This window comes from Podarcis raffonei, chromosome 6 (genome assembly GCF_027172205.1).
Source record: "Podarcis raffonei isolate rPodRaf1 chromosome 6, rPodRaf1.pri, whole genome shotgun sequence".
Lineage (NCBI taxonomy): Eukaryota > Metazoa > Chordata > Lepidosauria > Squamata > Lacertidae > Podarcis > Podarcis raffonei.
This window is the reverse complement of record NC_070607.1, coordinates 69,072,147-69,087,390: the sequence shown is the minus strand read 5'-3', so window position 1 is coordinate 69,087,390 and position 15,244 is coordinate 69,072,147. Positions and strand designations below refer to the sequence as shown.

The window sequence follows — 15,244 nt, the reverse complement described above, 5'->3', positions numbered from 1 at the left end:
GGTTTTCCTGGACATTTTAACTGATTTGCGAAAATTCCACCCAGATGCCATTTTTAACTGATGAATCCCAGCTAGGTCTGGGAAATTCTGGACATGTAACAGCTCTATTTTAGGCTTCTCAAAAAATGTGAGGATACCTTGCTGATCTTTCCCAGCAGCTCCAATCCGCCTGCAGTCACTTTGCTTCTTACCACCTGAGCTTGCCACTGGAAAGAGCGGGGTTTAAAACTCTTCTTCTTTTTGTGGTCAAAACTTGTTTTCAATTAGCCAAACCCTGCTCAGACCATATAAACTTTTAAATATATTTCTATCCCTTTGTACAATTGAAATATGAGAATGTAGGAGCTTGTCCTACTTCTTGAGCAGATGATAGATTAAATGATCTGCAAGGGTTGTCTGTGGGTGAGCAGATGGTGTCTGTGACCTCCGCTGCTAGTAAAGTCATGGGTGCATCTGCATTATTGTGCCTGTCTTTAAGAGTTCCGTGTTACATTTAGTCTGCCTATGCTTCTGTTTTGCAGTTGCTGCCAGTCACATGTTTAATCTGACCCAATCGCTAACACTTGGAACCTAGGAAGGTTCCTAGGTTCCTAGGACCTAGGAAGCCCTGAGCAATGAATAAGTGAATAAAGATGAGCAATAAATGTTTATATTCTAACACTGTCCACAGAACAAGGTTGGGACAAGCAAGGTTCTGAGAGATTTCACACTGGTGTGGAGGAATTTCAGCCAAGGAGTTCCTTCCATGGCTACTGTCTAAAAACATGACGATTACTCCTGAAAATGTGAACTGTGTCCAGAGCGGCTGTCTACCAGCTCCACCTGGTACGCAGGCTAAGACCCTACCTGCCCGCTGACTGTCTCGCCAGAGTGGTGAATGCTCTAGTTATCTCCCGCTTGGACTACTGCAATGCACTCTACGTGGGGCTACCTTTGAAGGTGACCCGGAAACTGCAATGAATCCAGAATGTGGCAGCTAGATTGGTGACTGGGAGTGGCCTCCGGGACCACATAACACCGGTCCTGAGAGACCTGTATTGGCTCCCAGTACGTTTCCAAGCACAATTCAAAGTGTTGGTGCTGACCTTTAAAGCCCTAAATGGCCTTGGTCCTGTATACCTGAAGGAGCGTCTCCACCTCCATCATCCAGCCTGGACACTGAGATCCAGCGCTGAGGGCCTTCTGGCGGTTCCCTCATTGCGAGAAGTGAGGTTACAGGGAACCAGACAGAGGGCCTTTTCGGTAGTGGCTCCCGCCCTGTGGAACACCCTCTCTTCAGATGTGAAGGAAATAAGCAGCTATCCTATCTTTAAAAGACATCTGAAGGCAGCCCTGTTCAGGGAAGTTTTTAATATTTAATGCTGTACTGTTTTTAACATTTGATTGGGAGCCGCCCAGAGTGGCTGGGGAAACTCAGCCAGATGGGCGGGGTATAAATAATAAATTAATTTTTTAAAAATGCTTTGTGCTTGTCATGAGCGCCATGATCACGACTGGTTCAGGGCAGTTGCTGGAAGAAGAGTCAGAGGAGGAGGAAAGTGGAGAGTGCAGAAGAAGACTGACACACCAACCCACTCCTGTTTCCTTTAGAGAGGGGGAAGGGGAGGCAGTCCTACTGGCTGCCTCTCAGTCCCCATTCATGGGGTGGAGGGGTTCCTTATCAACAGGGTGGGTGTCAGTCAGACAGTGGGGGAGGTTGGACAGCTGGAATAGCCTCTAAGCCTGTGTCTCCAAGTGCGTCAGTCTTGTTGAGTGACTGTCTCATGAGTGAGCGCACCAAACTGCTCCTCTAAAAGCTGTTTGTAATAACTCTCTGAGCTCTCGAGGCATCACAGAAACTAGAGATTAGTTCACTTATTATTTGGTGCAAATAATGCTACTGGTAGTCCTTTTAATTTGGAACATTCTTTTTCTAACCCTTAGGGTAGCTAACTTGTTTTTTGGTTCAAGGGCTGTATTGTTACATGGTCAGCCCTATGTGGGCTGCAAGTCAAAGATAGTGTGGTCAAGGTGTAAAAGGATGTGCAGTGAGAACTGTGGTTCCCAAGGCTGCCTTCACAAAGGCTCGCCATTTAAAAGAAAAATAAATATTCAGTATTAAATTGAGTAAATAAAAAAAAAGCTTTTAAAAACTTTTGTCTAGGTCCCTGGAGGCACAAAATATTTGAGTAAAAAAAAGCAGATCAATTATTTGTTAATGTTAAATTCTAAATTGACAAATTTGGTGGGCCCGGCCTTCCCAAAATGTTTTGGCATCATAACATCACAGTAGGCTATCCAACTCAACTCAGTTGAAAGCTTTAAATAAAATTAAACATTATGGGTGCAGCTTGTGGAAGCCACAAAAAACTTTGGGGACTGGATACAGCCCATAGAGCATTCTTTAGCCACCACTAGTTTCAAGAGATTGTAGTTATGCATGGGAATTGAGGGGGAAAGGATGAAGATAGTTATGACCACACTAAAATATCCCTGTCCAATGCTCCTGCCTTGCCAGGTATTGATTTTGCATGAGGAATTCGTGACCCCAGCAGGCAAAAAGAGAATCTGTGAAAACCCCAGCAGTGTAATATATATATAACCTATCTATATTAATTGATTACATTATGAAACATCACCAACAATGTTTCAGAGTAGTTGCCATGGGTGTTTGATGATAACAGTGACAGCCATTATTTCAGAGGCACAGATGAAGCTGCAGGGGAACGGGGCGGGTAGGGGCCGCTTACTCCAAATTGCTTTTATTGTTTCACGAGATCTACTGGCTGCTATTTTCAGAAATTGAAGGACACCTTGTCCATGCCTTTGCTTCCTTTCCTTCTGTTAACATCTGTAGTAGTTTGCTTGTAACAGCAGGAAACCATAGGAGAGACATATTCTATGTCTCTCATCTGTCAAGGTGAATGAACATCAAGATGTTTTCCCTTTCCCCAACCAGGTGCCCTTTATTTATTTAAAGTATTTATAAGCCACACTTTCATATAATATATCACAAAGCAGGATATGGAATAAAAACACAGTATTGAGAGCTAGTTGGCAAAGAATTTCAGATTTGAAAAGGTCTGTCTGAATAATACAGTTTTCAGAAGGTATCTAAAAGCAGGGATGACTCCTGCCAAACCCCTATAGACAAGGAGCTCCACAGAGCAGGGCCAGCCACACTAAAGCCTTGGACTCTAGTAATTGCAATCTGCTCTTGTATTGGAATGTGCAGTTCCAAAATGCAACAGCTGGATTACTGGTTGGGGTTCAGTTTAGGTCCCATATATCCCCTGTGCTCAAACAGCCGCACTGGTTGCCAGTTTGTTTCTGGGCTCAATTCAAGGTGCTTGCTCACATTAATGTTCAAAGCCCTAAATGACTCAGGCCCCAAATACCTGAAAGACCATTTTCTTCCCTACAGACCCTCTCAGATGATTGGTATGTTCTTCCACCTTCAAAAGCTTTGAGGGGTGGTGACCCTGGAAAGGGCATTCTCTGTGGCAGCCCTTAAGCAGTGGAACTCGCTCCCTGCAAAGGTGCATCTGGCAACTTTATTATACAGATTCCGACGAATGCTGAAGATGCACCTCTTTCCCCTGGATTTTGATGCTTGTGCTGTATATCTTTAGGACCCACTGTATTTGTAAGTTGCTCTAAGCTGTTTTTAATATTGCATTGTTATGTTGTGTTTTAATGTTGTAACCCGCCCTAAGACCTTAGGGTGAAGGATGGGCAACAAATGTAGTAGTAGTAGTAGTAGTAGTAGTAGTAGTAGTAGTAGTAAGGCCAGGCAAACCTCAGGGGCACATGGGGCCACCAGAAGGGCCCCATCAGAAGATCTCGGCGATCAAGGCAGAACATGAGGAATCAGGAGATCCTCAAGGTCCCTCGGGCCCAAGTTATTTCGGGCTTTCTGAATTAGCACAAACCCTTGAACCTGGTCCAGTAGCAGACTGGTAACCAGTGCAACTCTTTCAGACAGTGGAGTAACAAGTTGCCATCAGCCTGCTCTTGTGAACAGTTTGGCTGCTGCATTCTGCGCTACCTGAACATATTTTATAGCTAAAACAATGCAAAATAGACACTCGTGGCAAAAGCTTATCAGAACAAAAATGTATTCACTTGTTTCCAGAAAGTGTAGATAGTGAGTACCTATTGTCTCAAAAGGAATGTTATTCCACAAAATGAGGGAGCCACTCTGAAAGCCCTGCTCAGTGTTACTGCAGATAAACATCCAGGAGAAACTTTCCTACAGACCACAGGGATCTACTGGTATACAAGGGATAAGGTAGTCTCTCAAGTAACCTGTTCCTGAGATTTGCTAGTACCAACACCGGCCTGGTAGCACATTGGCAGCCAGTGAAAATCCCATAAGTGAGGTGCTGTATGCTGACGGTAGTTTGCCCCACAAGCAACCTAGCTGCTGTAGTCTCACACTGATCTTATTGCAGTAATCCCAACCATTGAATTCAGGGAAGGTGCTTACTTCTGAATAGACGTCCATACGGTTGTGCTGTAAATAAACATATTTCTAGGGCTTATCCTTTCTGGTCTTCAAGCAGCCACATCTCCAGATTAAACAGATTCCTGACTTTGATGAAGGAATAGATTCTTCCCTCCTAAATTGCCCTGTTTCCAGTTTATTTTTCTAAGAGCAGCATTTTGTTCAGACTAATTTGCTTATTGCTCATAATTTTGAAATCTATATTTTGCTGAACAAGGGATGCAGGGATTGGAAAAATTAATCAAGACAATCTTGGTGTAGGAACGCCTTCTGGTCCAATCTTTATAAGACTAGTTCCCCAAAGCTGTCTCACCTAAGAAGTGGTTTACTGATTTCAGAGTGGTTTCAAGCTTGTACAGTATTGTATGTTCTGGGGAAGACTTGGCTTCACCTCATTCTTTCAGCGTTCTGCTGTGGTAATTTAAAAACGGATGTATAAGGCAGCATGGGGCCCAAGCAAAGTTTTAACAGGGATGTGATGTGTGCAGACACAATTGCTGACTGGACTGTGCCCTTGGGTGCATGCTGTGTGTTTGAGGACTTCACATCATTAGATTGCATATTTTATCTCTCGACAATGCTTGGATTTCACAAAGCATCACTCTTAATTTACACCTTGCTCTATTTATATAAAATACCATAGAAACCAGTGCCTGCTTGCATAGACTGTGCTGTTTTTCTATTAATATTTCAGCTCTGTGTGGGTATGAATAATTTAGTTCAGTGTGCTAGTTTTAAAATCTGAGCAACTAGCTTCCCACAGTTCTTCTGAACAAACATAACTTTGTGGCCACAAAGCAGTAAATACGTAGGCTATCATAGTCATGTGAATTCTATCCCTCCCTATTTTATCCTCACAACAACCCAACCCCATGAGCTTAAGCTAAGACAAGTTGACTGCCCCAAGGTCACCCCTTGAGCTTTATAGCTGCCTGCATGGGGATTCAATCCCTGTTGTCTCAGGTCCTAGTCCGATGCTGTATCCACTACTTCAACACACTGAATCTGAGGACAGATTTTTAAGAAAGAAAAGCAGTTGGGATGAATTGGCAACTTACCCTTCTGTCCTTTTTATCAGTTGAGAGTCCAAGGAAAATCTACAAGTGAAGAGGACTAAGGTCATATGCTGTGAGGAACATAAGCAATCTTGCTCTTGCCCTTGCTCTGGATTATTGAGCACATTGTAAAATTTATTAGTTTGCCCTTTTCTCACTTGAATAGTGGTTGGTTCCATTCCGCTGCGAACATTTCCCTTGCTGGTCAGGAGCCAAAGATGTCATCTGCAGAACTCTCTCTGTCTAAATGCTTTTTAAAGCCAAATGGGCCAAAGAGGACTGAAATCAGTTGAGTCTGGATTGTGCTAAGTGTCTGTAACAGAGATTTATTTGCTTTGATTGATTGTTCTTAAAAGCTTGGGTTATTGTGTATGCTGAAAGACGACTTGGTGTGAAGCCTTTTAAGTACCTTGGTCAAGCAGGGCATAACAACTAGCTCTGGTATGGGGTAGTTTTGTTTTTGTTTGGGTAAATGCTGGGATGGGTAAATGAATTCATCAGTTTGGCAGTTTTGATAGGTGAGTGGAGCCTGCCCACCTGTCAATCACGTGAAGTCATTATGACTCCAGGTGACCCGTTTTTCCTTTGTAGTGCAGCAAGCCACATGGAAGAAAAATCCAAGATCAGCCAAGCAGGACTTGAATTTACTGCCAGGCAGCTGATAGACGCTGGTTTCAAGCTGTGCTTTTCTGTAGAAGTCTGCTGTGCTGCTGAGAGTTCTCCAAGGTTGGCTTGCTCTGCCTGCCTGTCAGCTGATCATTGGTGTCAGTAAGCCTCTCTTGTTGATGCACAGTCAGGAGCATACTTTTAAGGAACTAAACTGGGCATTGGCAGCTGCATCTCTACCTGCCCCTCAGACAGGTGGGTGTGGTTTAGGGAAGACAGCCCGGTGGGCCAAATTGGGACCTGTGCTGGGCCTAATTATGCCCATGGCCCATTTATCCTGGAATACATGGATATCTTTTTTTCCTCCTGCCTACTTTGCAAGCCTGGCAGCATTTTCTCTAGCTAAAACTGCTTTGCTTTAAAGCTGCCAGTTGCTTTGTGAAACGGTATTGTTAAGCTCTGAGTTTACATGAGGTTTTGCATTCTTTCCAGACCCATTATCCCAATCTGATTTTAATTTCTGCATCAAAACTGGCCAGACTGTCTTTAGGCTTTATTCTGCAACACTGCACTCAGTTTCCTAAAATTGTTGGCTTGGGTTCTGTAATAGATGCCGGACAATTACAGCCATGCAGCTTTTCATAGCTCTTGCCATGAGTGGCATGAGCTGTCCCTTTTATTGTGCTCATGAAGCTGATAAGGTCACATGTGCTAATTTTACAGTGCAGAGCAGAAACATCCATGTGTGGCCAGATCATGGAATGCATACTAGCTAACAGAAAGACAGGACTTTGAACTGTGTTTGCAGAGTTTATAGCAGGGGTGTCAAAACTCAAATTCATCGGGGGCCGCATCAGCAGTTTGGTCACCCTCAAAGGGCCGGTTGTATCTGTAGGACTTACAGTACAGGAGAGAAGGGTTCAGGCAGCCGTTGGATCTGCCACATCACAGGATGGCATGCGCTCAATATAAAAACAAGTGGAGGTTTCCTGAATGCATGTAAAGTGGAGGTTTCCTGTGTAGAACGGCCGGCGCCGCTAGAGGGCAGACGTTCTCTGGCTTGTAGGCTGCCGCGCATGTCAAAAAAAAAAGAGCAAGAATAAAAGGTGAAGGCTAGCGGCCGGCGGCGGCTACACGGGCCACATGACGAGGTCTGGCGGGCCGGATTTGGCCCGCGGGCCTTGTGTTTGACACCCGTGGTTTATAGGCTCTGCAGGTTTCCTACTTTAGTCCCTGAGATGACCCATTTCTTCAGTATTTTTTGTATAATTGTCACCAAGGCAAAATACATAGGGGTGGGGGTTTTTTAACACCTTGTATTTCTGTTGCACACATCTCAAACTTGCTTAATATTTTTCCTACCAGAAATAGTAATCCTCTGAGACTTAATGCATGTATGTGTGCTCAAAGTTAGGAAAGTGCCGCTGATCTGCTTCTTAAATACCTTTTGCTAAATCTTTTGCTCTTGTTAATTAAACCTCTTTGTCTTTAAAAACAACGGTGCAGATGTGTCACTGTAATCTGTGCAGCCTCCTGCAGATAATGTGCAACTCGTGTCTTCACCCTTCCTGTACATAACATACACCAGCTTGCTCACACTTCAAATGTGGAAGCAGACGTCAGAGCTGCTCTTGATAGCCTCACGTGGGATGCCAGCAGCAGGCTGATCTTGAGAAAGCAATCAGACTTCACACCATGTTCACCTAATGAATCTTCTAGGGCAGGGCTGCTGTCTCCCCAAAGTGGGCGGGAAGCACTGCAGACTAAAAGGGGGATTAGTGCCATCTGCTGTTTAAATCCAGTCCAAACCGGTTAGTTACCCCACACCGCCTTTGGTGGAAATGTTTGGGAGTAACATCAATATTATTTCAGTATTTTCAGGCAATGTCAGTTCCTATACCTGAAACTTTCAGTTGTGACTTAAGCCCTGTTCATGCAATACTCATGTGTAAAGGGCAAGTGTGGCGAAGGGGACCTTCAGGCCACACATTTAGCACAACCCCCGAAGTCATGCTGCTGCTCTTCCAGTTCCCGCCATTGTCCTGTTGAGCATAATGTCTGCAGCAGGGAGTCTTTTCTGTGCATGGAGCTCCCCTTTTGATTTACGATGCAGGACACTAAATCCTGCACAGAGAAAGCTCCTCCCTGCAGATGTTATGCTCAACATGGTGCAGATGTAGGAGCAGTTCACTACTGGGGGTGGGACTAAATGCATGACCCCATGGCTACTTTTCCTGTGCTTTCGCTCTACATGCAAGTAGCACATGAACAGAGCTTAAGTTTCAGAGTCCTTATAACAGGCTGTCCTGTTGCATTACATGCACTGATATGACTAAAGTGAGCAATACTCATCTTCATCTGGGTAAAACTTAGTAAGGCATGTCTGTAGAAGGTTTTGTGCATAAAGCCCAACCTCAATATTTAATGAGGGGTGGAGGTAAGAACACCATGTCCACTGAATGCAGTTCAGAACATCAAATAGCTTTTAATTTATATGTAAAAAGTAATATATACACACACACTCAGACACACATACAGTGGTACCTCAGGTTACGTACTTAATTCATTCCGGAGGTCCGTTCTTAACCTGAAACTGTTCTTAACCTGAAGCACCACTTTAGCTAATGGGGCCTCCTGCTGCCGCTGCGCCGCCGGAGCACAATTTCTGTTCTCATTCTGAAGCAAAGTTCTTAATCTGAAGCACTATTTCTGGGTTAGCGGCGTCTGTAACCTGAAGCGTATGTAACCTGAAGTGTCTGTAACCCGAGGTACCACTGTATATTGACACCAACTCCTAATCAGAAGCGGCACACTGAACTGACCACTTGATTGCTAGCTTAGGAGTTCAGAGTGAAGGCGAAAAGGAAGAATTTGAGCCGTAGAATCATCTGTGTCATGTTGCTCCAAGTGGACGCTGAGTTCTTGTCAAAAGATGGTGCTTTCTGTCCAGGCTGTAAGGATCTTTCCCCAAGCCACTGGGAGATCAGATGTCCCAACTCTTCTTCTTTCACACTCTTTGGCCTCATCCACACTTCCACAATAGATCAGAACATGGGGAAAGGGGTGGTTGCTCTGACTGAGCGCTAAAGAGAAGTTTAAGGTGGGGGACAGCAGGACAAGTCGAAGTGTGGATAAGCCCTTTGTTACCTTTCATTTGTTTTCAAATTTATTAGGGGGGTTTTTGGTGTGTTTTTTGCTCAGGCCTTACTTTCCCTGCCTACATTGCTTTGCCCACTCCAAATTATTTTTCTGAACATACCTGCAGTTGCTTAGCTGCAGTGCCCAGCTGCTAGGAAACAACAGTTGTATCCCATAAAAGCAGACTGCTGTGGTCATACTGTCAGTTGACCTGGGAAAAGAAAAGACAAAGGAGTACACCCTTATACAAATCTAGATTGGAGTCCCTAAGACCATGGGATGGCAGCTTTTATGCTTCCTTCTGGAAACTCCAAGCTGGTGCCAAATGTATTGCTCTGCTTTCCTTTGGACCACATCAGTGAGGCCAAGAGGGGGTTCTTAACATCTGGGCAGCCCAGGACTTCCCCACACACTACCCAGGCTTTCACCTCAGGCAGGTTACTTGGGTGCTACTAACGTAGCTGTTTGACTTCACCCCTGAATATGCACTCCATTGTCTGTTGAGACAGACAGATGCCACAACAACAGTTTCTGGTGGGCACACTTTCACATACGCAGTTTATTTTTAACACAGATCTTTTGTAGTGTGTACGTCACAACCTTTTTCCTGTTTATGAAATACAGTTGACTTTTAGCCATATTATGATAATATTCCATGACCTTAATAAAAATGAAATACCGCCTTAAGATCTAGTAGGCTAGAGCAATCTTCCTGAAATCTTGTCCCCTCTAGATGATTTTGGACTCCAATTCTCTATCAGTCACAGCCAGCATGACTAGTGGTCAGGGATGATGGGAGTTCTGGTCTATCCACAACTGGAGGATTTCAGGCCAGGGGAAGCTGTCTTAGAGGCTCGTACTGCACTTCTGCATTCTGCTTTTGCAAGGAGGGTTTGCCGAGATCCTGCTCTGACTTTCGTTTTAATTCCTTCCATCTTTGCTATCACTTTTGCCATTTATATGTAAACAACTAACCGAGTCTTCCATCCCTGGTAACTTCATATACTTCATAGTTGCAAGTTTGCTTTCATTATTGCTTGGCATCCTTTTTGCACATCTGCGTCTTCTTCAGAGGACAGTTTGGAGGGGTCACTAAATGACTGAGAAAGGCTGACCAGGTGGCTTTCAGAGAGAGAAGCAAACACCATGTATTAATATGGAGAAGCAATTTCCATATAAATTAGTGAAATTTACATGCAGCTAAATAGGTTTTGAGCCAGGCATAATTCACAATGCACTATTGGGCACATTAAATTTCAATAACTCAAGCTAATGTTTCTATCTTAAGGGGCCCTTTTTGTTTCCTAATCATCATAGAGTATCTGCTTTCATAAAAGCTGCTGCGCCGGTGTGTCGACAATGTTTGTGTTTTCCTCTATACAGTGGTACCTCGGGTTACAAACACCTTGGGTTAAAAACACATCAGGTTACAGACTCCACTAACCCGGAAGTAGTACCTCGGGTAAATGGCGCGGCAGGCCCCATTAGCTAAAGTGGTTAAGAACTGACTTCCAGAATGAATTAAGTTCGTAACCAGAGGTACCACTGTATCTGCTATCTGTTTTACAAGAGTCCCGTGAGTTCCGATTAGGGCTTGGGATAGATTAGAATAACTGCCAGTGTCTTTCAGTTCAGTGCATCCATTGCTGCTTTCACTCAGACTGCTTTGGTGTGCAACCTGAGATCTCATGTATCAGGCACCCGATTGGTTGTCAGGTTCCTGAACCGCTGATGTAAGTGGCAAGTATATGATATTGTGGATGGGACATCTACCATACCATAGGGAACACATATGCTCTGCATCCCTTCGTGAGAAATAAGAGGGTATACAGCTGGGCTTTTTCTATTGAGACACAGGCTATGTGGAATTCTCTTCCTTGAGAGATCCAGCTGGCACCTTTGCGATGCAAGTTCTACCAGCCACTGGAAATGTTTGGTTTTTTAAAAGCATTTATTGAATTGTGCCTGTGTTTTTTTAAAGGTTTTTATTGATAGAATGAAACATGGACAGAATAAAACATATATACCCTCCCCCCCCACAACTTGCTAATGGTAATATGTATGTTTCGTTATCATCTATATTTTAGTTGACAAAGCAGTATTCCAACTTGTTTTAGTGTGACCATTTTTAAACTCTTTTTTTATTATTTGTAAGTCACCTTGAGTGCTCCATGTCTAAAGAGGAAACACATTTCCTCAATGATTGATAAGCCTGTTGCTGGGGGCTCACTGCTTCCCAGCCAAGATGTCTCCTCAGTGCTTGTTTTCTCTAATAGCCAGGTGGGTTGTTTGTTTTTTCATGTAGGAGCATGACATCGAGACAGCTTGTGGAGTTGTTCATGTCACTATGCGGGGCACCCCAAAAGGAAACAGGCCCGCCATCCTCACATACCATGATATTGGCCTAAACCGTAAGTCCCCTTTATTTCTAGGTAAGCAGACCTATGCAATTTTTGGTTTGCAAGTTCAGCAAGTATATTCTTACTGATGACTTTAAGGACAAGAGAGAACCTTGGCACACATTCGGTTCCAGCCTTTCTTTCTTTCTTTCTTTCTTTCTTTCTTTCTTTCTTTCTTGTTTGGTGTGGTCACAGTTCAAAACATGAGCCTAAAGTCAGAATGGAGCAGTGCTTTCACATGTGGTCATTCCCAGTGTTTTTCTTACAGATAAGTCCTGCTTCAATGCTTTTTTCAACTTTGAAGACATGCAGGAAATCACTCAGCACTTTGCTGTGTGCCATGTCGATGCCCCAGGACAGCAAGAAGGGGCTCCCCCTTTCCCCTCTGGGTAAGTGCAGTAGCATCTCTCTGATCTCTTTCCCTGGGGCTGCCTGCGCCAGGTTTTAAGACCAGTCTCTGAGGTCCTGTTGTATGGCATGTTGATAAGACACGTCAGACAGATTGAGACGAGGCTTTTTCAGTGGTGACACCCTATTTGTGCAATTCTCTCCACTGGGAAAAAAGAAAGCCTGGCTTTAAAAAGAATTCTTCAATCCAAATTTCATTAACTGCTGCATTGTAGTTTAATTGCTACTCTCATTTTTTTATGTGGTCTCCATTTTGTAGTTTTCTATAGTACTTCTGCTATATAATGTTGTAAAGTTAAAGGTACCCCTGACCGTTAGGTCCAGTTGCAGACGACTCTGGGTTTGCGGCGCTCATCTTGCTTTACTGATTGAGGGAACCGGCGTTTGTCCGCAGACAGCTTCTGGGTCATGTGGCCAGCATGACTAAGCCGCTTCTGGCAAACCAGAGCAGTGCACGGAAACGCCGTTTACCTTCCCGCTGGAGCGGTACCTATTTATCTACTTGCGCTTTGATGTGCTTTCAAACTGCTAGATTGGCAGGAGCAGGGACCGAGCAATGGGAGCTCACCCCATCACGGGGATTCAAACTGCCGACCTTCTGATCGGCAAGTTCTAGGCTCTGTGGTTTAACCCACAGCACCACCCGCGTTCCCTATATAATACTGTAGCACTCCTTAATGAGGTGGAAGTTATGTAGATGTGATAATGTATAGATTGGAAGGATTTTGGCAAGGGCTGTACCTAGTTCCTTGCTCTCCTTTTGCTGTACAGAATTCTACCACTATTGTTGAGAGAGCTTGAAATACAAAGGCAAACAGAGAGAGCCAGACTTGCCATGCCTGTTTTTTGGGTCTTTGCTGTGGAGGTAGCTGTAGAGCCTCCCTTGGGAGCTGGGGGAGATGTATGCTATTGGGAGTGTTGCCTGCAAGACGAAGGTCTCTTGTGAGCTACTTCGACTTTTAAATTGTGTGGTTTTGGTCAGTACACATATCTATTCCCAGATGTCAGGCTTCAGCCCCAGGATCTATTATTATTGGAACCTCTTTGCAGAATTGTGTGTTTGACAATGTGCCTTGAAATAACATCTTTAGGGTTTGAGTTAATGTATGTCAGCTATTGGCAGCCTCTCTTGTTAACCAACACTCCCTTTTTATGGTTTCAGATACCAGTATCCCTCTATTGATGAATTAGCTGAAATGCTCCCTGCTGTTCTAACGCACCTGAGGCAAGTATACAAAGACACCCAGACCTTTAATAATTTGCTTCACTGCAGGATGTCCACATAGCATGTCCCCATTCCCCAGAACCTTCCCCAGGAATAGAGGAGAGACATGTGTTTAGGATGCATAGAAATAAAGCAGTTGCTCAGTTTCATTTAAATTATACATGCGGTATTTTTGTAACCACCCCATTGTTCTTCACCATGAACCACAGTAGCTCCCTTCCAGCAGATCACCCATCTCATTGCTGATCTAAAGGACTATGGCTGGGTATGTTATGGGCTTTGAAACATGCTCTCACTTTGAACTCTCTTTCAGTCTGAAAAGCGTAATTGGTATTGGTGTTGGAGCTGGCGCTTATATCCTTAGCAAGTTTGCAGTAAGTAGCCTCTGACTGTTGATTTCCCTGTGTGAACAAATTCTGTCTCTCTGTGCTCCATGAATAGGGCTGCCTGTTTATAAAAACACACGTAGCAGAGATGAGTGCAGTAATGAGAAATACTGGTAAGAGCAAGTGGCCTGAATCATGGATGTCCCAACCCCTCTGGAGGAAGGACTTCCATAAAAAGTTGATGAAAGGTGAGGCAGTTAATTCAAAGTGATGGATAGATCCTTGTGGGCTGCTATTCAATTCCAGGAGGATGATCACTCAACAAACCAGTAAATTTACTGTTAAAGGTAAAGGGACCCCGATCATTAGGTCCAGTCGTGGCCAACTCTGGGGTTGTGGCGCTCATCTTGCTTTATTGGCCGAGGGAGCCGGTGTACAGCTTCCGGGTCATGTGGCCAGCATGACTAAGCCGCTTCTGGCAAACCAGAGCAGCGCACGGAAACACCATTTACCTTCCCGCTGGAGCAGTACCTATTTATCTACTTGCACTTTGCCGTGCTTTCAAACTGCTAGGTTGGCAGGAGCGGGGACCGAGCAACGGGAGCTCACCCTGTTGCGGGGATTCGAACTGCCGACCTTCTGATTGGCAAGTCCTAGGCTCTGTGGTTTAACCCACAGCGCCACCCGCATCCCTTAAGTGCCAGTTAAGTCTACTAGTCTTCTCATGTATTATTTCCCAGGCTAAACTGAGCTCTTTGGCATACACCCTTAATATTGTGGCTATTTCATTTCGTTTTATTGTATTGCATTTATATACCACCTTTCTTTCTTTCTTTTTTAAATAATATTTATTAAGAGTTTCAAAATTACAAAAAGAAAGGAGAAAAAAAGAAGAAACAACACTACAATACATAAAAAAGAAAAAGAAAAAAGAAAAAATACATAAAAAACCAATACAACAACACAACAACAAAAAGAAAAAGATACAAATCCCATATTGCATATCTTTACCTTTCATTTGCCTGTTTCATTGACCTCCTCACACCTCCCTTTTTGTATTCTAGCGTAATTAGTTGTTTCAGCAAATTCTTTCCATCTTTCACAATTTTTATTAAATAATTTATCTTAACAGTCTAACCTATTACTTAACTCAGCAGATCCTTTCCATCTTTCACCATATTCTGTTATTCAGTGTGCCTTAATTTATTTAACCTTATCTTACCGTAAAATACCTTAGAGCTTAAAACTTAATACTTATTTATACATAACTCCTTATATCATATCTACTAAAGCCAGATAGTTTCATTCCAACATTTTTCCTAATATTCATTAATTTACACTAATTCCCAAAATAACAATTTTTCTTTATAAACTTTCTTCCAATCTCCATCCAATGTCCCTTCTTCCTGGTCTCGGGTTATGTCAGTCCTTACTGTCCATTCCATCTAGTCCATCAACCTGGTAATCTTATGTCCGAGGCTCTTAAGTCTCTTCCATGCCCCTTCTGCAGATCTTTTTCTTCTTGTTTATACTTGCACTTTTCCTTGTCTTTTGTTGGTCTCTTTCTTAATTTCTTTCCTTTCTCATTGAGAAGTAGGTCT

At 43.6% G+C, this 15,244-nt stretch overlaps 1 protein-coding gene across 1 annotated transcript in view; it reads left to right on the top strand.

Annotated features, from left to right (window-relative positions):
* NDRG3 (NDRG family member 3) overlaps nt 1-15,244 on the top strand; it is a 49,418-nt gene that overhangs the window by 20,781 nt on the left and 13,393 nt on the right. Inside the window, exons 4-7 of the mRNA XM_053393870.1 lie at nt 11,591-11,696; nt 11,953-12,073; nt 13,255-13,317; nt 13,631-13,691. Coding sequence (XP_053249845.1) covers nt 11,591-11,696; nt 11,953-12,073; nt 13,255-13,317; nt 13,631-13,691 — 351 coding nt within the window. The remainder of the gene's footprint in view (nt 1-11,590; nt 11,697-11,952; nt 12,074-13,254; nt 13,318-13,630; nt 13,692-15,244) is intronic.